Source organism: Hirundo rustica, chromosome 9 (assembly GCF_015227805.2).
Source record: "Hirundo rustica isolate bHirRus1 chromosome 9, bHirRus1.pri.v3, whole genome shotgun sequence".
Taxonomy (NCBI): domain Eukaryota; kingdom Metazoa; phylum Chordata; class Aves; order Passeriformes; family Hirundinidae; genus Hirundo; species Hirundo rustica.
Window position 1 is genome coordinate 10,496,798 of NC_053458.1, and position 26,118 is coordinate 10,522,915.

A 26,118-nucleotide genomic window follows, 5' to 3' on the forward strand; every position below is an offset into this window, starting at 1 on the left:
TGGACATGGATATTGCAGCTATTGCAAGTCCTAGTAATGCAGAGTTAAGAATCTGCTTCCCAGAGAAGAGACAGAGGAGATCAGCATTTCAAATCCACACCCTCCATTAGCAGCAGGTGCCAGAGCTGGAAGAATGAAGCAGAACGGTTCCTTCTTTCCTTTTAGAAAATACATGATGACTACTTCCCTGCTAAAATACCTTCTTCACTGAGCACAGGTGGAATTTCTGACTGAGCAGGATAGATCTTCTACCAGGCTACTATGGCAGAGCAAGACCAACTACTTCTTTACAGATGTGCCTACTCAGACAGGTTTCTTCACTCTTGATAGATGAGGAAACCCCTGCGTGAAATGAGGAGTCAAAGAGCACAAGTAAACAAGCCTAATGTTTATAAACTGTTTGGTATCCTGTTGTTCCATAAATAGTTATTATTACCCAGGAGATCAGATCTGTCTTAAGGAGAAGAAATGCCTGGTACATATACTGACAAAAATCCCCAACAAGAAAAAAAAAAAAAACAAAGAAATTTTGTCATTTCCTTATTCTAGTTTTATTTCCTCAAACCAGAACCTGTAATCATATTTTGCCTCCTTCAAATTCTCGACATCCCTTCTCAGATGTTCCAAGAACAGCAGGAATAAGTCAGCAACAGCAGACTGGGAGCTGGCCTGGCTAATCAAACCCTTGGGACCAGCATCTTCCTCTGCAGATGCCTAAACTTCACAGACACTGTTTAAGAAACAAATCAAAAGCAAAAAGAGCTGGCCACCACTGGCTCTAAGAAGTTGCTTGTTGCCACAGGTTACACTAAGGCTGCCTGGAGCTGTGTGCTGTTACACATTTCCAAACAGATGCTTAGAACCTAAACAAAACTCCCAGGACAGATATATGCTGTGCTACTCATCCCTAATTCACTGCCTGGTGAAGCAGCTGGTGTGGCTTTGAACATCCCTGAGACCATTCCAAAGCTGGTGTTTTCTTTCCAAACTGGAGGCAAGACTCCCCCACCACCACAGCTGCCACCCTATGGACCTGCTCACGCTGCAGGTCAGCCCAGGATAGCACATCATGGAGCTCTGGGATGGCTTCAGGGACAGGGAAACTCATTGTGGCACAAAGAGCTTTCCCCTGCTTTTCATTTTTAGGTGACTTAAAACTATTCCACTTTTCCTAAAGCATTCAAGGGAACCGTTTGTATTTAGAACAGCTCAAGCATGGGCCAGTTTTCACTCTCAGTGTAAACTGTTTATATAAAAAAAAAGAGGAAAAAATACCCAAGCCCAGAAACAAACACCTCTGGTGCCTAACAGAGCATCACCTTTCATTAAAGGCAGCAAAGACTGACTCTTGTTAAAGAGGCAAGCCCAAAGTCAATCAAATGCTCAGACCTTTTCATCTAGGAGTAAAATCATTGTGGCTTTGTGCACTGGCATAGTTATATATTCTTCCAGTTTCAGGTGTTACAAGAACCCACAGAATGTCACACATATTTGAGAGCTGTTTCATTCCAAGATAAATTAACAAACTTCTCAGCAATCTCTTTATCATACTGATATCACCACTTGAAACATGAACCTAGGCTGGCACAGCTGATAAACAGATAAGAAACATGCTAAAATTGGCATGACACAAGTATCAGTTTACAAAGGGGAAACCATATAAACCTCAAATCTTCTTTTCTCTTTTCCAGTAACTGTACAAGGCATGTTACTTGAAACTTAAATAATCCTGAAGCTTGGAAGAAGAGCAAGTTAGCATGGCAGATGCAATGATTTCCAGAAGAATCACTATTAAACACTTCTCAAGAAAGCTGGACACAGTTTTTCTGATTTTCAGGCTGGACACTGGAGTAAGCTACAGCCCTGACTTGCACACAGGAAGTTCCTGTGCAAGTAAATCAAAGTGCTTCAGGAGAAAAAGGACATGATCATTCTTAAACGTAGGGCAGATTACACAAAAAGGAAACAACTTTTACTGAATGAATAAATCTCCAGAATTTAGCAAGACAGAAGGAGAATAAAAACCCACAGTGAGTAATACAGTGACATCTGCTACCCCATTGCACTGCAGTGTGTGGCAATGCCTTTGCCCTGGTTGACAGCATTACGTGTGTTTTGGCTTGGGCAAACTTGGGAAACTACAGGAATTTCACCAAGCTATTGTGATCCCTGGCACTACTGCAACAGCATTGCTTTGACAGTATTTAGCAATTCATTTATGGATTTTATTTTGCTGCATACGTAGCTCAGAACTGTAGTAAAGGTACCAAGAAAACAGCTGCCAAAGGAGCTTTTGCTGTTCTCTCTGCAGCGGAGTCAGAGTTTCTACAACGTTATCTGAACAATGTTCTTAAGCGACTTCTCAAACTGCTACAAAGAGAATTTATAATCTTTTCAGTTTTTACCTTCATTTGCCTAATGCAGAGTTGGAGGGCTCCCCAGACTGTTTCTAATTTGGTCTAATAATCTTGCATAAATTATCAGGCGGCCTTTTCATCCATATTCTTAGCCAATGTACATTGGCTCAGTGACAGTATTTGCATACACTGACACTCCTGAAATGTTTCAATAATAGAACAAAGTGAGCAGTAATAGAGGAGGGAGAAAGATAGAAAAGATAGAAGAGGAAAATAATTTGACTTGAAATCTACCCAAAGATAGGAAATGTGATGAAAGCCACCAGTAGGGAGTTCAGAAGGAACAATTATCCACTCCTGAACACAATTCAGAAAACTTTGAGGGAAGCTGCACACTTTTCTACAGCAAGAAGACACCACTGGTGACATACAGAGTCTCAAAGATACCAAGGAACTTTTTGGGGCTCTGGAAGATGGTGGTCTGAACCAGTAAATACGAACCTTCAGAAAGTCAAAGTCAGAGTTTTAATCAAAAGAGATAAAAATATTTTCTTATGGGAATGTGAGGAAAAGAAGGTAAGACTTGTATATCAAAACCACAGTGATATTACAGCTTAACCTTCAAGCTCACTGATGTTTTTCATTTCTTGCATTCCATGCTTACTGATATTTTCCTTAATTCAAATGGATTTACATCCTCAAGCAATCTTTCCTGCAAGATTTTCCTGGAAGTCAAACATTCTTACTGGTATAGCTTTAAGAGCAGATGGGCCACAGCAACAGAGCCCAAACACACAAGCACAATAAAATATGCTCATTTGGTGGCACGAATTAAGTTTATTGCTTCTGTTACAATCTTACGTGCTCACGCAAATATGGTTATTTATTTATACATTTGCAAAGCTGTCCTTCCTTTTTCTTTTTGTTAACAGTCCACAATTTATTAATAACTTTAGTATTCCGCAAAACAACAAGAAGAAGCAAAAAAACCCGAACACCCTCAAAACAACGAAACCTGTCCTGTTCCCACTCTAACATATGATGCAATATACTCATATTAAAGCAAGAACACATATGCTCTGCATCTTTTTTGAAGCCAGAAAGGCACATGCTCAGTAAAGTCCCTGTGTCCATGTTCCAGCTTTCATTTTACAGTCTCAGTTCCGAAGTCACGAAAAAGACTCTGAAGACTTTTCAGTCACAAAGCCCGCACATCACGTGGATACACGTACTTCATTTTAAACTCTTGAGAGAGGTCAAACAAGAGAGATTTTAGCACCAAAAATGGCTCTGATACAGAATCTACTGTCATGATCAGCACATGGGAATCACATGTATTACTATACACATTTATTTAAAGGTTAAAAAGTCAACATGGGATAGAAAGAGCGTGAACTGAAGGTGAAACCCTACTTATGCCTCCTGAGCATCAGCTCCCCACATCCCTGTCCTGCTGCCCAGGCTGGCTGACCAAGTTTTTGCAGTGCCATCACCTTAGCTCTTCAATTCTCAAGCTGCACCCCTAGCAGGGTTTGTATAATGATATGGTAATTTCATAAACTGAATTAGTGAATTGATCAGGATTAAAAATAACCTTGCACAAAACAAGTGGATGGATGGAGGAGGGAGAACTTTTGTTCAGCTATAAGGATTATTTTACTTATCCAGTTCATTGCACTGTGCACAGGCAGCTCTGCTCACTCAGGCAGCAGAGCAGCATGAACTCCTCATGCAAACAATGGTGATTGCAGACACAGAAACAGAGCCTTTTCTTTTTCTTTTACATCTACTCTTACATTATGCCATGTCTACTTCAACCTGGCTGCAGCAGCATGCACATCACCAGAAGTGAGGCAATGAGCTGCTGCCACCGAATTTTGTTTTGAAGTACGAGCTCCAGCTGGTCAATCAGTGCATGAATTTCAGAGCTAACAGTAAAGTTATGTGTCAGGTTTCATCTGCTCCTCTCTGGAATTACATTTCCAAGCACTGTTCTCTACAATAAAAAATGAATGCACGGAATCTGCCACAGAGAAATTAAGTTATATGACCACACTTTAAACAAAGCTTTGGTTACCACCACTTCAGTACCAGAGGTTTGCAACACTCTGGACAGGAGTTAACAAATGCTGCTTCTTAATCCCACCTTCCTCCTACAGACAAGGCAGGTGCAAGGGAACTGTTGTGAAGAGCAATCCAATTGGCCCAGTTATAAATAGCAACAAGAGCTCAGACAACAATCCTAGTTCGAACATTAAAAGCAAACGTCTCCTAACAGACTGTGCTGTATATTCACTAGAGCCAGGAGCAGTGAAAGTATTTTGTGAAAAAACATACCTGTCACCTTTAGGCCGAAGTATGAGAGATTTAAATATCTCAATTGAGTCCATGACAATAAAACAAACATGGGAATTATACCTGTTGTATACTCTGACCCAATTTTGTCACTCAAAATCTACACTAATACATTTTTTTTTTTTAATCATCCTCTTAGTAACTACCTTCAAATTATATATAATACCGAATACACTAACTGCAGAGGTGAAAATGCTGAGAGTTTTCCCAGAACCAACATATAAAGGAGAAAAAAGGCACCACTTCATAAAATTCACAAAGAAAGAAAGGTAGAGAAGTGCAAGATATTCCCTTTGCCGGCAGTGACAGTGGAACAGCAGCTGGCTGCATGGGAAGATGTGTTACTGGAAAAGCCACAGAGCTCTGCGTGGGGAGGTGCTACCCAGACACCAGGAGTCATTTGAGAGGGTGTGTGGTTTGGCTTGAGTGTTTGTTTAGCCTGGGGTTTACAAAACACAGAATAAGAAGGTGAGAGGAGGTAAGGGGCAGCAGCAGCAGGCTTCAATCCCCTGGCATGGCACAGGTCAGGCATTTAACAGCCTGGAGCTTGGAGAAACGGAAAACCGTGACAGCTTAACTGACCAGGGCGCCAACAACTTCTCTTTCATCCCTCCTTTCCCTTCCTGGAAGTCTTGATCTCTTTTAGCTCGAGTTAACCAAGAAAATGAAGGAAATTGATGATGTTCAGTACTACCTAGAAGAAAATACACCTGCATCAGCTTGTCCCCTCAAATTCAAACCTCAAAATGGCAACAATGGTATTTTCTTAATCTTTGATGTGGGGACAGGTGATGAAGAGTCCAGGTCAGCAGTCTGGCTTCCCCAGGCACCCTTTTGGGCACTGGCACCGATGAAGTTCCTTCCAGAGCTGTGATTATAGCAGTTACTGGGACTCCAAATTAACTGTGAGCTCTGGAACAACCTCTGTCACCATCATACACTATTCCTGAATGAAGGCACATGCACAGAACAAGAGATTTAAGGAAGGGAAGGGATTTGAGTACTCCCCATTCCCAGAACAGCAGCAATCTTGTTTCAGGAAGCAGAAAGACTTCCTCACAGCAGTGTCTGGGACACAGGGACCCTGACTTCAGTGGAAGTCTTGAGATGTGTCCACTCTTCATTGAACACAAGCTGCTTTCACAGCTCACATTAACAAAATGAACCACCTCCGTGTGTTTCAAAATGAGATGTACATTATACTTATATTTAGAAGACAAAAAAAACCCAACTATCAATAACTACAATATCTAATTCAGCATATCTATATACAATTTTATATAACCTAAAAAAATGAAGAGATACTGTCCACTGCACCTGAAAAGACCCCAATTTGTGCAGCTGACGCACCACACTACAGTCAGGCAACAGCTTTGATTCCCTGTAGCAATCCTCAGTGGCACATTAATTATCCAGCCGATTTCTCCAAGAGCGCTCTGGAACCACATGAAGCTGCCATCCTTCGCCTTCCTCTGCTCTCCTTAAATAGTTAATCACAGAGGAAGCAGCCATCACCTGCACTGACAGCCCCTAAGCACTGAGTTCATGCCCTGTCACTTGAGCACAAGCACATGCTGGGCATGGCAGTAATTCATGAGGCGTGGAGACAGCCAGACATGCATAAAGTTCCGAGCAGAGGGTTAAAAACCTCTCTTTCTAGAATATTTTTTTTCTGAAAATCTAAACAACAAAGCAGAAATGTGTGGGATGGACAGATGCTATTGTGTGCTTGTTATATGAAGCACAGCTTCCTGAAAGGAGATATGGAAATGAATGTGGAAATATTTAGGAGCAGGGGACCACATTTTAAAATTACCCTGACTCCTACTAAAGACCTTGCTGAAGCTCCAGTTCCACCCGAAGTCCCTATCCTCCATTTACATATAAGAATGTGGTTTTTTCCTAAAGCATAAAAAATGCAAAACCATATCTGTAAGACACCAATTGCGAAGAAATTTTTACCAAGGTCTGATGTCCAAGTTTACACTCTAAAGAAAGGCTTTCTGGTCCTGCCCCTCTATATTCCCCCAGCCTGTGGAAGTGGATAAAGGCACAGGAGTCTATGACCTACAAAATCAAGGGGGAACTACACATCAGCAAAAACCCACAGAAGAACAACTTCAGAGAAAGCCACTGAAATTTCTGTGGCTGGCATAAATCCGTGCCATGCACTCTCGGCTGATATGACAGCTTTAAAAATTTTGAACTTTATGTACAAAGAAGCAATTCAGCATGAAAATATAAATCCAGAAGACTTTACAGGAGAGCTGTTTATCGTCTGAGTGAAGAGCAGGCTACAGTACCGAAAAATAAGAGGGTGAAAAAATATTACTGTAAGGAAAATACCAATTGCCAATCATTAGAAAGTTCACACCAGAATAATCAAACAAACCAAAATGATTTTATTTCTGAATTGGCTTAAAAAGGTTTGTGATTCATATAAAGCTATTTCTTAGCACCAATTGACTAGAAAATGCTTACAATCATTATCCTTGGTGCAAAAATAGTCTTATGTACCTGAATCACAAACGATAATTTCACTCTCTTGGTCACAACACCAACAGATTTGTTGTATATTGAACTTCCTCTTTCTCCTTTATTCTGAAATACTTTCAGATACTCTTTAAATAATTCTTTGCCATGTTCCCCTACCAAACACAGATACACAAGACTGCAGGCTGCAGACATTCCCTCTCTATTTACCGCCTCCTCTAATTTTTAGTATTTGCTGCCAAATTACAAGAGCTTGTGGTTGGAAAATTGCAGCTGAGTATTGAGTAGCTGAACTGTCCCAGGCTGGCATGTCAGCCACAAACTGTGGGCAGAGGTCTCTTTTCTCCTTTGATAAAGAATAGGGCATAGAAAGAGCTGTACACAGGCAGCATCGTTTCCACAGCAAGGCCAGACACGCAGGAGACTGCAGTGTTACCACTGCAAATACAAGTTAGTGCCTTCTACAAAAAGGTCAAAGCATTAACTCCAGACTTGTAGGTGACCTCAGACCAACTAAAATAATGTAATTCACTGAACACAGTAGTCTAATTCACCAACCTACTGATGCCATTTTACCAAACACACTTGCCATTTTCTTTGTATCATTTTGAAACCAGTAACCTCACTTCAGGCACTTTGAGCCATTATCTGCTATTGGGAGATTTGCATGAGGCAGAATTTTATCGTCTTGGAAAGTGAAAAATTAGATAACTCCTTCATTTAAAGTGAGCAGCAGATACAGCCCAGCTGGCCAGACCTTACACCGAGATGCAGTACTGAGATCATGCACCCATTTCTTTTGGAGGGGAGCCACTCTCGTGACTCAGATTACAGCGTATTTTTCTGAAGCTATGTCACTCTGCCTTTAAAGCACAATCATTAAATAACCCCAGAAAAGAAAGGCATGGGTGCAAGGAATTAGACCAGACATCCATTTTGCCCAATACCTGACGTCTGTGTCCATGGGACAACGCTCCAGTAAAAAGCCTAAGAAAGAGGGACTACATCAAACTACAAGGTGCCCTCAACCTCCATTTAGGATGTAACTTAGAGAGTTCCACACCTGAATACTTAAGACTATATTTTATATTTTTAAATCTTTTGCCCACTAGGGAGCCCATTCTCAGAAAAATGTAACTGGAAATAGCATGAAATAGCACGTACCTTTATTTACTTTAAACCTGGAACTCCATATTTGCATTTTATATCTCCAAATCTTGTCAAACCATGTCATTCACTATGTTATAGAGGCCTGTGAACACCCTCTGCTTCCTCTACTTCCCAGAGTATAACTAAGGCACAACTAAATCCACCACACACCAAAAACTCCGCTCAGTCTTCTCCACAAAAGGCATCTTATCAGAACTGAATTTGGCCTGCCATTGTCTTGCCCCACCAATTACTGCTGTGAGATCCCTCTGACATTCCTCACAGTCAGCTTTTGGTCTTAACACCTGGAAAAATGTGCTAGTGCTTTATTATTCATCCTCCATTCCAGGTAGTTTATGAACACTTGGAACAGCAGAGATCCCAGCACACTTTCTTCCAGAAGACTCCGGGAGTAACATCCCTGTACTGTCCAATCTTTTTACTTTTTCCATATAGTTTCCACTATTAACCTAGTCACTATCTAATCACTACAGGATTATACTAGTTTAATTTTCTAAAAATCTTTGAAACAGCAAATGTTTGGTTATTTTTGGTTTATCAGGCAGGGGTTTGTTTGCCTGGGGGTTTTGTGTGTGTGTGTGTGTGTGTGTGTGTATTATGTTTTTTTTAAGAAATCCAGACATGTTGTATTAGTTAAATCACCTTTATCAAATGCTGATCGAGTCATTGAAACAACACAAGCAGATTTACAGGGCAGAAGTTCCTGCTGCAGAAGACAACTTGTCCCCTCTCTATGTGTGGACAGACACTAATTCTATTATTTATTTTTAGGTTCTAAGAGGAGCCTGATACAGAAACCAGGCTTGCTCTTAGCTTCCACTTTCCCAAACAACCCCGCAGACCCTTTTTGAAAAGCCCAGCACGTTTACTGCTTTTCATTCTTCCATTCTAAGGCCAATTTAAGCACAACCATGTGTAACTCAGCAACTTCAGCACCGAGTTCCTCACTGAGTGAGAACTTTTCCTAGCAATTCTTTGTGCTAGGAATTCACTCCAAAACGTCAAGCTTCTGTCACTTTCCCCCAGCCTGTCCCCTGGAAATGAAGGGTCCACATGGGAACTGTTCTGCAGTGAATAGCAATGCAAATAACTTCTCTGCTACAGCTTTGCCTTCCCTTAGCTCACATGTAATATTATAAACTTCTATCAGCGCATCGGGATCTCTGACAGGCTTTCTGCCTTTGACAGTTAGACAAAAAGCTTTATTATTTTTTTAATGTCTTTACAAAGTTGTTCCTCAACATTTTTTTTGCTCTACCTCATTATGGTTTATATTTAACTTGCCAGAGTTAATGCTCTTTCCTATTCTCCTCATTTGGATACAATTTCTGCTTCAGAAAGATGACTTATTTCTAGGAGTCTTGTTTACTTTACTGTTTAAGCAAGTCGTCGTTCATTTTTGTGGTTTTTCTTCCATCTCTTATTTCCCCTCCCTTCTCACACTTCACCATTGAAACTGGACACAGTATTCTAGAAATCTTCGATTGTGAGGTTTTGTATTTTAATTTTAAGTCAGTGTTTCACAGAAAAGTCTCAACATTTTTGTGTACATACGAAATAGCACTTAAGAAATGGTATTTTGTTAAGATTATATGAATATTTCCCTGTTTCCAAGACAGAGTTTTTTGTCTTGAAGGTAAAATCGCCATTTGTTCCTCCCAGATGTTTTATTTCATGTTGGATATATTAAATATATTTTGTTGGACTGTGGCCGTTTAAATCAGGCAATCCAGATCAGTCTCTAAAAGTAAGTGACCCATTATGTAGTACTCTACAACCTAGGACTTTTTCCAGATAGGATTATTGATGAAGGGAACAAGCATTGCTAGAATGAGAACTGATCGACTGAGGACCTCATTAAAACAAACACACAATCACACATTTAGTCTTTCCTTGCCATCAACCACATCTTGGTATTTCTCAGGCCATTGCCCTTTAATCCATCCAGCACTTGCTCATGCTTGGTGAAGTCTGAATTCACATTTTTACCAGTAAAAAAGCACTTACCAAGAAGAGCTGCATCCTCTGAGAAATATTTATTCTATTTCAACTATTTCCACCATATTTTGCCTATTTACATTTAAAATTGCACTAAAAAGTCAGAAACCTTAAAATGGGAAAACATTTATTCATTTTATTCATGCTTGAAAACAGCCAAACCAACTTTATCCAAATATTAAAAACACCCAAGAAAAACACACATTTTACAGCAAAGACCAAGCCTAAAAAATGTCAGTTGTAGAGCTGATGGTTTCCTAATGACACAATCAACTGAAAACAAAAGCTAGAATAAAACAAACCATGCAGCTCAAATCTTTAAATGAACAGGAATGATAATTTGGCTTTAAGAGTTCTAAATATGTTGAATACCTGGCTCAGTGATATTAACTTTGCAAAGTTCTCCAAGTATAAGGAAAGTTGCAGAAGAGAAGCAATTTTAAGTGATTTTTTTTCAGAATTACTGGTCAGCCATCCTTACAGCAGTACTTGGTAAAATAATAAAATGTCCAACACTGAATTAAATTGGTAAAGAAATCAAAGGCATCGCAGGAGAAAATGACAACATTAGCTAAGTTTCAGGGTCCATGTTAGATGAGCACCTGAACAAAATACCTGGTGAGTTGCTGTCTTTAAGACTGTGAATATGATTTTTCAACATATGAACAAGTCAACAACCACTTGCTTCAACTAGAGACACGTTTGTACCTTTTACCATGGAATTACTTCAACGCAGTCAACTACTGGGAGGAGGTGACTGAACAGAGATCTGTAAGCAGCTGCTGAGGGAGAGAATAAATATCACTTCAGATTCTAGGAGGTTAAAAACCTCCTTCTCAAAGCCAAAGTCTTTTTAAAATTAAAATAAGATTAATAGTTTTGTAATAATGAGTTCATCCTACTCTCTACTATTTACATTTAATATGTACACAAACACAGATTTAAAAGCACTCACTTTCAGTTCTAGTATTTATATTCTAACCAGAGTTCCAAAATTCTCACAGAAGATAATACTGATAATTGTTTGGTTTACACTGGTGATGGAGAACTTTAGTGTTTTGTTTTGTGTTTAAGGCTTGTCTGTAGTATCTACTGGTTACAAGGCAATGTCAGATGTATTTTTTTATTTTAAAAAAGCTTCCAGACAGCATGCTTGTCAACAAAAACAAAGACAGAAGATATCACCAGTTTCAGGCTTGGTTTGAAAGCTGCAATCACTCAACCTAAATACAAAGATCATGGAAATTCCCTTCTCAAAGGAAATAAAATATCTTTTTGGAAAAGTGCCAGTTATGTTAAAAAGTCCTCAACCTCTTCAGCCAAAGAGATCATTGCACTAGAGCATCTCTTCCATGTGTACAAGAAGCTTGTACAATGGTCAAGCAACCATTTGGTCAAATTTTCCATTCAATGCACCAAATTGAAATCCTTGAGCCTCAACAGATTAATGTTCCTGCCGATCTATCTTCTGAACTATCTCCCAGCAATTCTACAAACTCCAGGCACCTGAGGGACGCTTTACCTTGTTCTCCCAAGAACAACAAAAACCCAAAACCAACTACAAAACATCACACTTTACTACAGATAACTTAATCATGACCAAAGCTTCCTAAGCATTGCATCATCTGGTACGAGCAGTGAGCTTGACCACACATCTGTATCATGCACTGACAACAAAAATTGTTTTATTACTCAACACCCATAAGTCTCTACTCTGTGAGGAAAAGTCCTAGTCAGACTGAAGTCTGCCACTGAACTAAGCCATTGCCACTGACGACTCAAATAGTCCAGAATTTCAACACTGGTCTCTCCGTGAACCAACCAAGTGACACAGTAATGACACTTTTCAAGACAAACTCTGCCCATCGCCCACCTTGAAGGATGAGAGGTCTTGATGGGAAGTGGCAGAAAAACTCCCACAGAGATTACTTACTTTGGGAAGATGACAGTCATGAGCGCTGATGCATAGCCAGGCTTGCACACTCCCTCAGAGAAATTGGCATACTTTGATGCCAGTTCTGGAGGCCTGTGGAAAAACAAGTACAGAATCAGGACTCTCCTGGCTATGAACTAGTTTTTGCAATCATCCAAGTAATTTTGCTCCGTATAGCTTTGCAGAAAACAGCCGCTGGGAGTAATTGCAAACACAGGCCATTATTTATTTGTTGCGCTATGGCACCATAGAAGAACAACAAAGGAGAGAGGTAAAGATATCTGAAATACCACTAAATCACTAGTTTTGCTAAAGATTTTCATAGTTACCAAGGTAAAGCTCATGGAAGAAAAATATCAATATACCATTTTAGACTTCAACCTTTCAAAAGGAAAAAAGACATAAACAGCACTTTGTTTTGGCTAGTTTTCTAAGTTATGATCAAAGTTAAAATTATAGAAAAGTATTGTTTAGAAGATTACTTAAAGATAGTTTCAGGAATTTGAAACAAAACTTCAAGCAGTACTGGCAGGGTATCAAGGGAGGAGTGCTTTCAGTATTTGGAAGAGATGACATTGCTGCTGCTTTGTTGAGGTATGTCTTAATTCAGCTTGGCTAGTGACTCTTGGGCCAAATTTAGAGTATGTAGAGTTTTTTTCATCCAGTTTCCATACAGAAAAGAGTAGCAACTCAATTAAGATAATTCAGTCTAACACATGTATTTACCATAGGTCTACTGAGTGACCTGAAAAAAAACATTTAATTTTGTGTCCCTATAGACCACCTGCAACATTTTTACATTAATCCATTTCATTAAAGCATTACAAGGGTTAATTCACTTGTGCTTTCAAAGTAACATTAGATATTTTAGTGTCAGCCACAATATGAGAATTGTTAATATTCCTTCAAAGAAAAACAAAAAAACCATTTACAATTCCACACTCGACGTGCAGTGGAAGTTGCAAAGACTCAATCAATAATGCTGTTCTTGCTATATCATTACCAGCAACGGGGAAGTAATGAAAGGTTTCTTCAAATGAAGATGACAGTGCAACTCCAGAGTAGAACCACAAAATCAGTTCTGAAGAGCCCGTTATTATCCCAATCATGCTCTTTCCCAGGCATCACCAATATCACTTAACCAGCAAACTACTACTAACGGCACTGAATGTGGATTCAGTTTCAAAATTACACATAGGAAGGACAGTAACTCCAGGCTGAACTGATAGTAACTATTCTTCTTATACTGCTCCTGCATCACCTCTCAAGAGGCCAGTAGCCAGTTCCAACTAGATGAACAATAGATGGACAATTAATTTTACAACTAGCTACATACAGTATAAAACCTCCTATAGCACCTGAACTGTAGGAGAATGGTCTCCCTGTATACAGAACCCCTGTAATTCTGAATATATAGATATATACAGAACCCCTGTGGCTCTTAAAGAACAAAATCTATTTCTGCTGAATAAAAATCTAAACCTTCAACAGCTGGAAGAGAAAAATTAGAGAGGATAAATAGTCACTGTAAGTATTTAATTTCTTAAGATCTTTTAAGCTATAAAGCACCGTGAAAAGCTTAAGAACATGGATCCTATTTAATTCTGTCACAGATATCCTGCATAGTTATGGTCCAAACATGTAATATTTTACTATCAAAATTCCTCATCTGTAGGACAGCAGAACAATACACTTGGCCATTTACACTGCCAATTATTTACAATAGAGTTTAGATATCGCTAAATATATGATATAGACATGGAGAGAAAGAGACAGGTGTTAACATGAACTAGCACAACCCAAATCCATGAGTTTGGTTTTCATACGTGATGAAGTGATATCGTAATACATTTCTTTAAATGAGAGAGATGAGGAAACATCTGAGAAATGAGCATCCAAAATTATTTGCTTTCTTAACGCCAGTCAGGATCTCTTTATAAATAGGCACCATGAAGGACTGACAAAACAAAAGGTTTTAATGATGCTAAAGTGTATCCTCTCCTGACACATTCAAAAGGGACAGCAGAATGCATGGATCATAGCTGGTGGAAGCATTTCAGATATGAAAAAATGCAGGAAATTTTAACTTTTTTCAAGCAAACCTTAGCATTACTAGAATTTTATTCTTTAGGCAACATACAGAAACCCCTAATACCTTCCAAAACAAGTAGAAAGCAACCGGAATTTATCTGCAGCCACCATGGTAGTGAGTCATTGCTGGCAAACTTGTATAACTATTTCAACAGCAGGCCTGTCTCAAATGACCTCAGTGGTCACACAAAATATCTTGTGCCACAAACACAGGCATTTTTCTCTTTTCTGCTTTAATAGTGCTTTCATTATCAAATTAAAACGTCACTCAGATGCCCATCATGGTGTTTCTGCACAAGAATAGCAGGCTGAGACCCTCCTGCATGTGAGCCCCCGAATGCCAATCACTGCATACTGATGGAGAGGAGCTGTCAGTACAAACCCACAAAGACACTCAGAGCTGCTAAAGCCCCCAGGCCGAGCTGTTAACATTTCTTGGATGTGATGAAGTTCATGATCCAAAGTGCCAGAGGCAGAACAGTTCCTCTAAGCCAACAGTAGCTGCCATCTCGTATCATTCAACATTTGCTCATCTCCTTTCTTGGGGCTGCATTTTGAGTCAGCAAGCTATAGAAAACTAGAAAGGGGCACTCTACATTTTAAACCCATCTAGGGACATGTTTTATTTGCTCAATCCCTTTGAAACAGGCATTGCAAACTGCAACTGCCAATATGCCCATAATGATAAGCCCCCAGTAGGTGTAACCCAGAGCAAATTTAGAGCGAGGTAGTTTACCATTCTGCTACTGGATGAAGCTATCCAAGTTAACATCATTTTAGATATATACATTTGCTTTGAGGCTATTTTTTTTTCTGCAAGATCCACAAATCTTGCAGAGATCGGTCTTCCATAAATCAGGATGCAAAACATCCTGCACGAAGCATCCCATAGAGAACTATACATCTTTCAAACAAATCCAGCTTTGAAAAATCACAGTGTTTGTAGCTCTGTGGCTCTGTAATAAAAGAACTATACAGAACTGAAGTCTACAAATGAGCATCTCCTTTGTATTTGATGACAACGTATCTACTAAACTGCAGCATATATTGTTGCTTCTTTGATGACGCTTTTATTTCCAAATGGGAATACCAAACACTCTTACTTTCTTAGTGCTTCAGAAGCCAGTAAATAGCTTCATCTCACTAGCCCCAGTGCAGTGCCTGGACACCAAGGCCATCCTGATAAGCCAGCCAGCCAGGAGCATCATGAAGCTTATGACAAAAGGGTGCAAATTTCCTCTACACCTTCCAGGTTGGGGGACATTATTCCAGCTCCCAATTCTCATGCTGGGCTGAGGTAGTTAAAGAGCTAGTGGAGAAAGAATGCAATTAGATGACACTGAGGACCCTTTAAATTTTGCTCAAATTTTGTGCAGGAAAAAGCTGGTAAAGTAAAAAAAAAAATCTCCAGAATAAATGAGAAAAACAAGTCACAGTCAGTAACTGTAAACATCTGCTGTTTTTAAACAAGTGCCTGCATGAGGGTGAAGTTAAAGGGAAGTAATTGGCTTATTCCACTGAAGAGAAAATGCACTCTTGCTTTTTTTTCTGACTTTTCTCTTATGAGACCAGCACACATCCTGAATTCTTAAGATTTTCTGTGCTTCTCTACACTGTTATGTGGACATCAATCTCAACAAAATTTCACAATTTGGATAAGTTAAAAATCCAGCTGCTTTCAGAGGATTTAGAAAATGTAACAAGATTTTTCCTTCTGCTTGCATTTGTGTGTCCTCTGGCAGATGTGTGTCTTCTTTTAATCTCAAATATGAAAACGTCACCGTGGTTAATTCCTTCATCGTGTCCTCATCAGGGACAGCATGTCATCCTCATAGACTAGAATCTAAATCCTTTAAAAAAAATTAGTAATACAATTCGGTGTTTAGATTACTAAAAACTGGCCACAACTAAGCTCATGTAATTAAATATTACAAAATCTACTTGAAGAGACAGATTTTGCTGCTTTGCCTTTCACATGGAATTTAAATTGCAGATTGTAAATATAAAAAAACTTCATCTACCTGAGATCATCTTATTTGAGGACTGATGTCTCCTGCTGTCATTCTTGCCCACAAAATATATGAACTGACACATTTCTGAAACAAGGAAAAGGAGTCCTTGGCAATGCACTCTCTAGAGACTGATCTGTCTCCCTGGGGTTCCTTTCTCTTTGGTTCAAAATAACCTGAGTCTTGTGCCCACACAGCAGCTATACAAAGTGTATGTCGTGATACATGAAAATGAATAGGAAACGGAATGAGAACATGAAATGAAGGCATATAAAACATAGTGAGGTATTATGGAGCAATAATGAAATATTAGCACATAATTGGCAGACCACTAAATCAAAGTAGTTAATGCTGAGACCCCATAGGTATGCCACGTGAGATCCAGAGCATTTTAATTGGGTAGAACTCCTTTTGGAGTGGATCAGATGTATCCACCACACACAGTCATGGCTCAGTGTTGGCCAAAGGACTTATAGACTTCTGTAATAAAACTTTCAGTTCAGTGTCCCTCAGATAAGCCGAGGGCTACATTTCAATCAGCATACAGTAAGAACTAGCTACAGGATTTGCTTCAAAATTGCAGGACTGCTCAAAAAAATACACTACCAGAGAAACAAGCAGAATGGTTAGGGTGTGCATTTGTATGTATTTCAATTAATATCAAAAGGTCACAGAAAATGGAATGGTATTTGTTTTATACATCACTTCTAGTATAATAAATAGACAGCTTCCAATCCTTCATATCCTTTTTCATTATATCATATATGCTTATAAAGCAACAAATTCCATTTGATGGGGAAAACCCCTGAAAGAACTATAAACCAGCCTTCCCTTCCTGCCCAACTGGTCAGGAATTCTATTAAATAGAGAGGCAAGAAAGTAAGTGCTCCATCAACTCCTCAGTACAGACATCCAGGCTACAGACAGCCAGGCTAACAGCAAATACAACCAGTCTACTTAAAGGCAGGGGAGGACACCTTCAGCAGGTTTGGGGATGCAGCTCCTCAGCCTGAGGAAGAGAAGTCATTTACATTCACCTACAGGGTGATCAATGCCATACACCAGGGCACTGAAAAATGCACCTCCACATCTGCCATCATAAGTAGAGTCGTGACCATCATGTCACTCAGGTGGAGTCTCCTTGAGTGGAAGACACCACCACAAAACCCTCCCCTGGGTACAGGGCTGGAGCTCCACACTCACCAAGAGCACAGTGTGAGCTGGGAAAAACTGAACTTGAATTTTAAGAAGCTCCAATTACAGTTCTTACAAGTTTGCAAACTTGGGTTCAAAGCATTACACAGCCTGATCATTTGATATTTGCTATTTTCCAGCTGAGGAAAAAGTAAACAAACAAAAGAAAGGAATGAGTAGAGAGAAAGAAGAGGAAAAGCAAAATGCTTACATTGAAGGAGATGGGAATGGCATCTACTGCCCTACAGCCAGCAAAATAAATGTAAATATTTTCAAATGTTACTCCAGTATGTAAGCAAATTCCCCAAGGAGGTTCTATGGCCAAATACAAGAAAAGATTATCCAAATCCATGTTTCTAAAAGGACATGATGAATGGTAAATTCTGCTTCTCCACCAAGAGCTGTGGCTTCTCATGAAATTCATTTACAACGATACTCAACACATAGTTTTATTTATTTATTTGGACTACTCAAGAACAGCAGCTGAAGATTAGGTTACATTAAATTGGTGCAGGAAAACAAAGTTTTGAAGACATTCCACCAAACCCCACAACCTACACCTTCACAACCCTGAAGGAAGAGGTGATAAAAAACCACAGTTCTGCCCTTGGGAAGTGCAGGGCAGGCAGAAGGGCAGGGACAGCTCAGAGCAGTAACACTGCAATGCCACTCACCCTCTGAAATGCCATCTTTGCTCAAACACACTGAAAAGGCTTCCACCCATAAAAAAGTCATGAGGAGTGAGTTTCCTCACTAAATTCTATTCCTAATCTTTGCAATAGTAGAAATTAGATCACTAGGCAGAAGTAATTTCAGATTAGTCTCAGCAGTGCTAAATACATAAACATCTTAAGAAATACAGCTATAAGTTACTTCTCCATCACAAAGGAATATCTCATTGTACTGTCCCTTCTAGTTCCAAGGCCCAAGAATCCTGCCTGGAGCTTCTCAAGTAATAACCTTTTATCAATGCCTAAAAAAGTGTCAGGATTCTTGTGGTAAAAAGAATAAGAAATTTTCAAGGTAGACAGTTTTTATTTGTTTAAGTAAGTAAAAAAAGAAACAAAATTCTGACTTTAACAAAAAACAGATTTAAAGGATGGAGATAAGAAATCCAACCAAACTGTATGGTACATTTTGTGTATGACCTCATGCTGCATACTCCTCCAAGACTGAGTAATATCCCTGATCTCCTGATCTCCTTTGGTTTCTGTAAACTTTCCCTTCTTTTTTAAAAAAAATCTGTTTTGGTTACATCTTACCTTCAAGATTAGTAGCCCAGAGAAAAAGCAGAATTGTGTTCAAATAGACACAGATGAGGAGCAAAGAAAACAGTTCATTTCCAGTTTGTTTGTGTTTTTAAAGAAACATGGAAAGGAACAAACAACTGGCTAGAATACCAATTGTTAGACTAAACAAAAAGCATGAAATTCAGAAATTTTATTTTCACAGAAGTCAGCTGTTTACCAAGGGAAGGAAAAAAAAAAATATGAAGATGACTGCTCCCTGAGCTTTTGATTATTTACTAACCTTTGGACAAAAAACATATAACTTAATGATGAAGTAACTTGCTGACAATCAACACAATTCCTCAATGTATACTTCTGGACTTTTATCTATTTTAGTTTCCGCAAGTCCAAAATACCGGGTTTCCATCCTCAGTGAAAAGTATCAGCATTCTGCTTTTACAGATAGGAGCCAAGGTTAACCTAATGGAAGAGAACCACACTGTTTGGAGACGGGATGTGTTAGGACTCAGTAGGCAATAAAAACTCTCTCAGCAGTCAGTTGGGATTCCTAGCTGAACTCCTTTCTCTAGAACCTTCTAAAGAATGTCTGAATGAACTCTGTTTCCCCAAAGCCAGAAATTACAGTGCTCCCTGATGTTAGGCCATGTGATTCTCAAAACCTGCAGAAATTAAATGCTGCGATAAGCTATTTAAATGCCTCTCAAAAACCACCGTTAGTGCAATGGCCATACAAAGTGAAGCAACTAAAAGTTTAGTAGGAAATTAAATACTCACCTATCACATAATTTTTTTGCCAAATTAAGGAATGAAGGAAGATAAATTGCAGCATCATAATTTTGTTGCTGTAACCCGTAATTCTTCCTCACCAACCCTCATCTGTTACATCTACAAATAGGCAATGCTTTCTTTGGACAGCAAACAGGGTTTCTCTACTTGTAGTATAATGAACCCAGCAGTGTAGGTCCAGGAGAGATGAACAAGTGCTAAAGAGATGAGAATAAATAACTTAACCCAATCAGAATCCAGGAACCCTCTACTCAGACTAACAGGAATCAGTACATCTGAAAACAAAGATACCTCCCCAAAGCCTATAGCTGCAGGGGGAAAATAAATGATCAACTAAGAATTCCTGGAGCAGCATAGCCAAAATTACAGTTTTATGTCTGCAGATAATACACTTTAGTAGATTTGAGTGTCAAAATCCAGCGCTTAGTAGTTCTAAATGCCAAATGAGAACAAATCGGTCACACTAAAGTTTTAATCACCAAATTTTCCTTCAGAAAAATGTAGTTAATTTCATTGTAGAATGCACCAAGCTATGGACTCAGCATTTTGCTAGGTGTAAAGCACAGCAGAATAATATGGAAAAGGTCAACCGTGATTTATTATTCACTGTTTCTCATATCATTGGAACATCAAGCAAAATTACCCTGAAGATAGTAAAACAGATAAAAGGAAGCACTTGTATAACATGCAGTTAACAAGCAGATTTCTTCACATCAGCATGTTATAGACACCAGATGTACAAACGGGATCAAAAGCTGTTAAGAGGTTTATCAGCATCCCTGACTGGGAAACCCTAAAGCTTCCTCTCCTCAGAAGCTGCAGAGTGGCCACTGGAGCAAGGACAGTGTCACAATTGTGTATTTTTCTCCTTCCTAAACTAGAGGAGCATTTTGAGACAAGATATTGGAACAAGTGAATCTTTGGTCTGGCCATTTTTATTTTCCCACAGAAGAAGTTCAACCCTTTCTGTTGCAGTAGCAGACCTATTGCACAGACAACTGGAAAACACCAAACCTTAGGGGAATCAACTCCACTTGGAAAGGTCTCTCTCAGCTACTGAGAGATGGAAATCTAACACAAACACTACACAACACCCTCCCTTTTCACTTTCTTCAGTAACTTTCCAGGGCTAAGGGTGATAAAAGCTGCCCTTTAAGCTCTTCCTTGGAAGGTCTGGACAGCCTGGGGAAAAAAAAAAAAAACAATTTAACTCCTCTAAACAAAAGAAAAAGCCAACTTGATATGGCAAGGGTGCTTCCCCCCCGCTCTCCAGACTGGACTGAAACTCAGAGGAAAAAACCACTGGTCAGTGAATAAAGTGCTCTAGACAGTATGCAGAAGTGACCTCACAATTGGGGAATGTGGTTTAACAGTAGTTTTACAAAATGCTGTATATAGTCATGAGGTTTTGAATTTTCCTCACTCCTCTTTCTGAAGCAGTAGTCCAAAAAAGGCTGTCTCCACTGACCTATATTAGAGACAGATGTCACGAATTCAAGCAGGCATCAATTAATCTAGTAAGTACCACACTGAAGCCTTAAGAAGAAGAATGCTACGGGAGGAAAAATGTTTCTTCCAGAAACTTTGCTGTAAATACAGAACACAACCCTGACCTGGAAGAACCCTTGCAGTTAATATGCCTAAAAGTGCCCTCACAAAACTAACAAAAATCCAAACTGCTTTAGGGAAAACAGAGAATAGCTGGAACATTTAACAGTAAGAACAGCTGCAGAATCACTGAGATCAAAAAAGCCCTCCTGTTAACTCCAGACATTGTTCTAGTGAATGCTCTTCTGCTAAGATAAATGCCTTTTCTTTTTCTTCCTTGGCTTCAAAGAGCAGCTGTGTGTCTGAAAATGCTGCCCAACCGACTGCCCAAACTGCCATAGGTAAGCACCATGAGTCAGAGACCTCAATAAAGTTTGTCTCAAAGAACTGTGGGTAGTTCGATTAATCAGACTGTCCTTCATCTCGTATCACCACAACTTCACTGAACACCAGCCCTGCATCATGGCTCTAAGACAGAGAGAGAAAGAGAGAGAGAGAGAGAAATATTTTCTCCAAATCATTTGGTGAACAGGCTAAAGGAAAACTTCAAGGCTGAGCCATAAAATAGGTTTTCCCTTTTTAACAAGACAAATCCTCTCCTTTCCTCCTTGTCAATTCATCAAAATATCAACATTTCACAAAATCACCTGAGCCAAGTTCCATGATGTTAAAATACAGCTTTGACTCCTGCACAGACCAGAGTCACTGACTCAAACAGTCCAGTGACACAACCACCTCTGGGAAGTTCTGCCTTCAGTGATATAAAAAAGGGTCATTAAAAGAGGATGAAATGGGACAGGAGGAAGGCACATGACATTTTAAAGCTGTACAGGACACCGCCCACAGTTTTGAGGTCTTCAAGATTAACTCTTTTAAGGAGCCAGGGGAAAGATGTTTGTAAGTATGAATTAAAATGTCTGAAATCAACCAGAATTATCCAAAGACATTCAATATGAAAACTTAAAACACTGTTTGTTGGCTTTTCAGGTTATTCTTTGATGAGTTGGAACAGATTGCACGGCAGACAAGGCAGGAACAGCACATACATGTTCTCAGTTTTCTGTCCCTCCCTTTGGGGTCCTGATTCTCATTTCTTAGAGCAGGAGTGGGGCTGCAAGCTAGAGCTAGCAGTAGCATTTCTGCCTGTTTTCATTTCTGCTGTGAAGTGGAAAAGAATTACATGAGCTTCTGTGTAATGTTAGAGTCAAAAGTATTTCATTAAAATTAATTTAACTGCCTTGTTTTCTCAAAAGCAAATAGAGAAAACCTCATCTCAGCCTCATAATTTAATTCAAACATCCATAACCTCAAAAACATCTTACAGCAACAACTGCTACATGACTCTTTCCCCAACATGTCACATCAGACACAGCTGCCATTAACCTTCCTGCTGCAAAGTAGCCTTCATCATGTTTTGTTTATTGCAGGTCTAGTCAGGTCTGGGGTCCTTTGGAGTACTTCTCCAGTGCAGATTTCTCAAGGATGCTGGCAGCAACATCATACTGCCTGAAGGAAAAAGCATATCCTATATTTATCAACCTAAACAAAAATTACTTTGTCCTTTGGTCCTAGAACAACTAAAATAAAGAGGTCTTTACTCATCACAACTTACAATCAGGTTTCCAGTCTTAAGAGTGGGAAGAGAACAAGTAAAATAAAATACCCCTTGATTATATTTAACAGGGTTCCTTCAGTCTCCTTCATCCCTCTCTGCTGCTAGACAGTTTCTCAAGCACAATAAGGCTTCTTCCATTCTTGCAGCATATTAAGATATTGTTTTCTTACCTAAAAGATGCTAATCACAGCTGTTAAAAGTATGTCTTGGTTTTACTGTCCTACCTCAGCATGAAAGAAGTCTGTATGTGTTTGTTCCACTGAACTCTTCCCTGCCTTGATGACCTACTAGAAACTCCTAAAATTTATGTATAGCAATCTTAGCAGAATGAGGCAGACAGCAAAGCTTTGATGTCTCTAGTCACATTATAGCAATGCAGAAGACAAAATTAGAGGCAGACTGAGCAGACTAAATTCTTCCCATACACTCCATTTACAAAACCTCTTCAGAGCCAGCTTATAAATTAAGGGCTGGAAACTGAGCTGTGTCTGGATACCATAGCAAGTGTGTTCCTCAGAGTAAGTGACAAGGTTCAGAGGCTTGATAAACAGTATAATGTTCACCTGCTGGAATACACTTGATTCCCACTCGATCATCTGATGAGGGTTCCCTACAACATTTCCAAGAGAACAAAAGGGAAGTAGCTTCCCTTTGGAGGTGAACATTGCTGGCCTTGCAGGCAGGCACAGGAGAGTTGATGCTTGGTGATCACACACACATCTTCGGGATTTTCAAGAGAGGAAGCTCTTGCATCAGTTTCAGGGTAAGCTCACAACTGCTTTGATTCAATACAGGCAGCAACAAATCACCTGCTTCCAAAATGTGTGCTGGTGCTTTGCTCTTTACACCAAGATCAAGAAGGAAATGATGAATGCCAGTGTTTTAACATAATTCCCTATCAAAACCCATGAACCCACAGAACATCTAGCAGTATTTCTGATTTCTTTTACTAAAGTTTTGGAAACAACCAATGCTTAGATGGTCCAATTCAGTCAATTTTTGTAAGTCATTGAGGGAACAAGAAGGTCTTTCTAGGAAGATATTTTGTCTCTGAGTTTTAGAACAGATTTCTGAAGGAAGAATATGAAGTGTAGCTTTTTATGAGCTATTAGATATTCCCTGAATGAAGTTTTGCTACTAAAGCAAATTTAGCCTTCTGGGAATGCAACAACTGTAAAACTTTTTGCACAAACAACAGTAGTAGAACAACAATAGTAGAAACTTGTAACTCGTCATAACCATATCCACTCCTGGAAAACAAATTACCAAACATTTAATTAGGTGAATGCTACTGTGGTGAAGAGCTGCAAGCAAAGTAAGCATTTCATCTTACACATACAAAGGGGGGAAAAAAAGGACTGAGATTTCCCAGTTTTATGCAACCCATCTGACTGGTTAGAAGAACACAAAATGTACAAACTTAGTCCTACAATGAATATACCAAGAAAGAAATCAATCTCACACATAGCAGGCACCTCCACAGATATTCACATGAAGAATAAGCCCATCTTTTTAGTAAGCACAATATCCCTTTTGCTTTTAAAATATTTTTACTTCAACTTTTTGCCAAGGATATGGAGAACCCCTAGTGTATGAAGATTTATTAATAATCTCTAGTAGTCCAAAAAGTCCTCTGTTACTTCTTCAGAAATTCTTTCAAGAATCTTATCCAGACATACCAATTCTAAAGCACATAAACTTAAGTATTTACTGCTTGAAATTAAGGAGAGCATTTTTTCCCTCATCCAAGTAGAATGAAACTCTGCATTTACTGCACACTGCTACCTTTTCTATAAATACATTATCACTGTCTCCCCTTATACTTGCAATAAAACTATTTTTTCCATGAGCATTTCTTTCTTATGAAACTGAACTTTTGGGGCAAATGGTATTAAACTGCTCTAAACAATGCCCAGCCATTCATATTTCTTGCTTTACATGCTTTTCCCACATGGTTTGATTCATAATTACTTCCAGCTTCAGGAAACTGGCCCTTTTAAAGGCACCAAACATAAGGTTTTGACTTTGTTTGCACTTAACAAATCAAGCAATGAATCAATTCTATCTAAGCTGCCAGAAATTCTGAATTCTGTAATTTTTATCTTCTTCTTCATCAACTGAGACTGTGTCTAACACAGGAATCCCAAAGTTACATAATGAAGACTCACATGAGAAATCCCTATCAGAATGCCAAAGGATCAGAACTGAAACAAACTGAAATGAACTAAGAAGAGCAAAACAAAAACAGGGATGGCAGTTAGATCCCACCCAAATGTGGGAGAGGTTCGATGGATGAACAACAAACAGCCAGGTAACTGAATTGCTATAAATAGCTTGGGTTAATGTTCTTAACTATTTCAAGTGCTCAAACAATTAATACAGAATGGAAGAGATTAGGAAGAAGGAGATGAATTAAAAATCTGAAATGAAAGAGAAATAAATAACCAATTGCCAGAAAAATACCAGTGTCATAAAGCATGCTAAGCCTTTAAATAATCTTTCAGAAAAAGCATCAGGAGACTCTTGCATGTGATGGTCAGAATCCTTTCATTTAGCCTGCGAGAGACATTCTTAGTCTTGGACAGGACAGGACATCATTGGGACTTCTCATTTCTTTTCTTTTGTCCCTCATTCAGGATTTCAGGAATACAAAAAAGACAAATTGAAAAAAAAAAAAAAAAAAAAAAAAAAAAAGCCAGGACAGAAAAAAATCCCACAGCACCAGGCATGGGGAAAGTCCAGCATTCCAACACGTTTACTGCTTATTTTTACAGTGTTTAATGGCAAAGTACCACACAAAGACACAAACAGTTTCAAAGGAACCTCCCAGCCTAGAAAGAAAATGAGGGGAAGGGGCTGTTTCAGTCCTTCATTATTAAAGCTCTGAAGCAAAGAAATTTCAACAAACATAAGTAACTCAATCTGTGTATTTCCCTAGCCCAAACTCCCTCCACTTTTACGGTCTTTTCAAAGTCTAGATCAAGTTTCATTTGAGTTTACAGGTTGAAGATTGTTATTTCTGGCTTTCTCCCCCCCTCCAAGACTCAATTTCTTTGTCCTTTCTTTTCAACATGAAGTGGAAATCATCATGAATATTCAAAAAGTCTTTGTTGCACCTCGCAAATCTATTTGATAATAATGAAGAAATATATGAATACACAACATCACAAAATGTCTAGCAAAACACAAAGTCCGTTGGATAAAATACTCCTTCTTTTACTTAAGCTCTGCCTAAAGATTCCCAAAGTACACAATATAAAATATATACCAATATAAAATAGATACCATATAGTTAACAGTGTACTCATATAATATGTTA

General features: G+C 39.0%; 1 protein-coding gene across 10 annotated transcripts in view; it reads right to left on the minus strand.

Annotated features, from left to right (window-relative positions):
* ST3GAL3 (ST3 beta-galactoside alpha-2,3-sialyltransferase 3) overlaps positions 1–26,118 on the minus strand; it is a 174,714-nt gene that overhangs the window by 97,714 nt on the left and 50,882 nt on the right. For all 10 annotated transcript variants that reach the window (XM_040072438.1, XM_040072440.2, XM_040072437.2 and 7 more), the window contains one exon: positions 12,307–12,399. In XM_040072438.1, the coding sequence (XP_039928372.1) occupies positions 12,307–12,399 (93 nt within the window). The remainder of the gene's footprint in view (positions 1–12,306; positions 12,400–26,118) is intronic.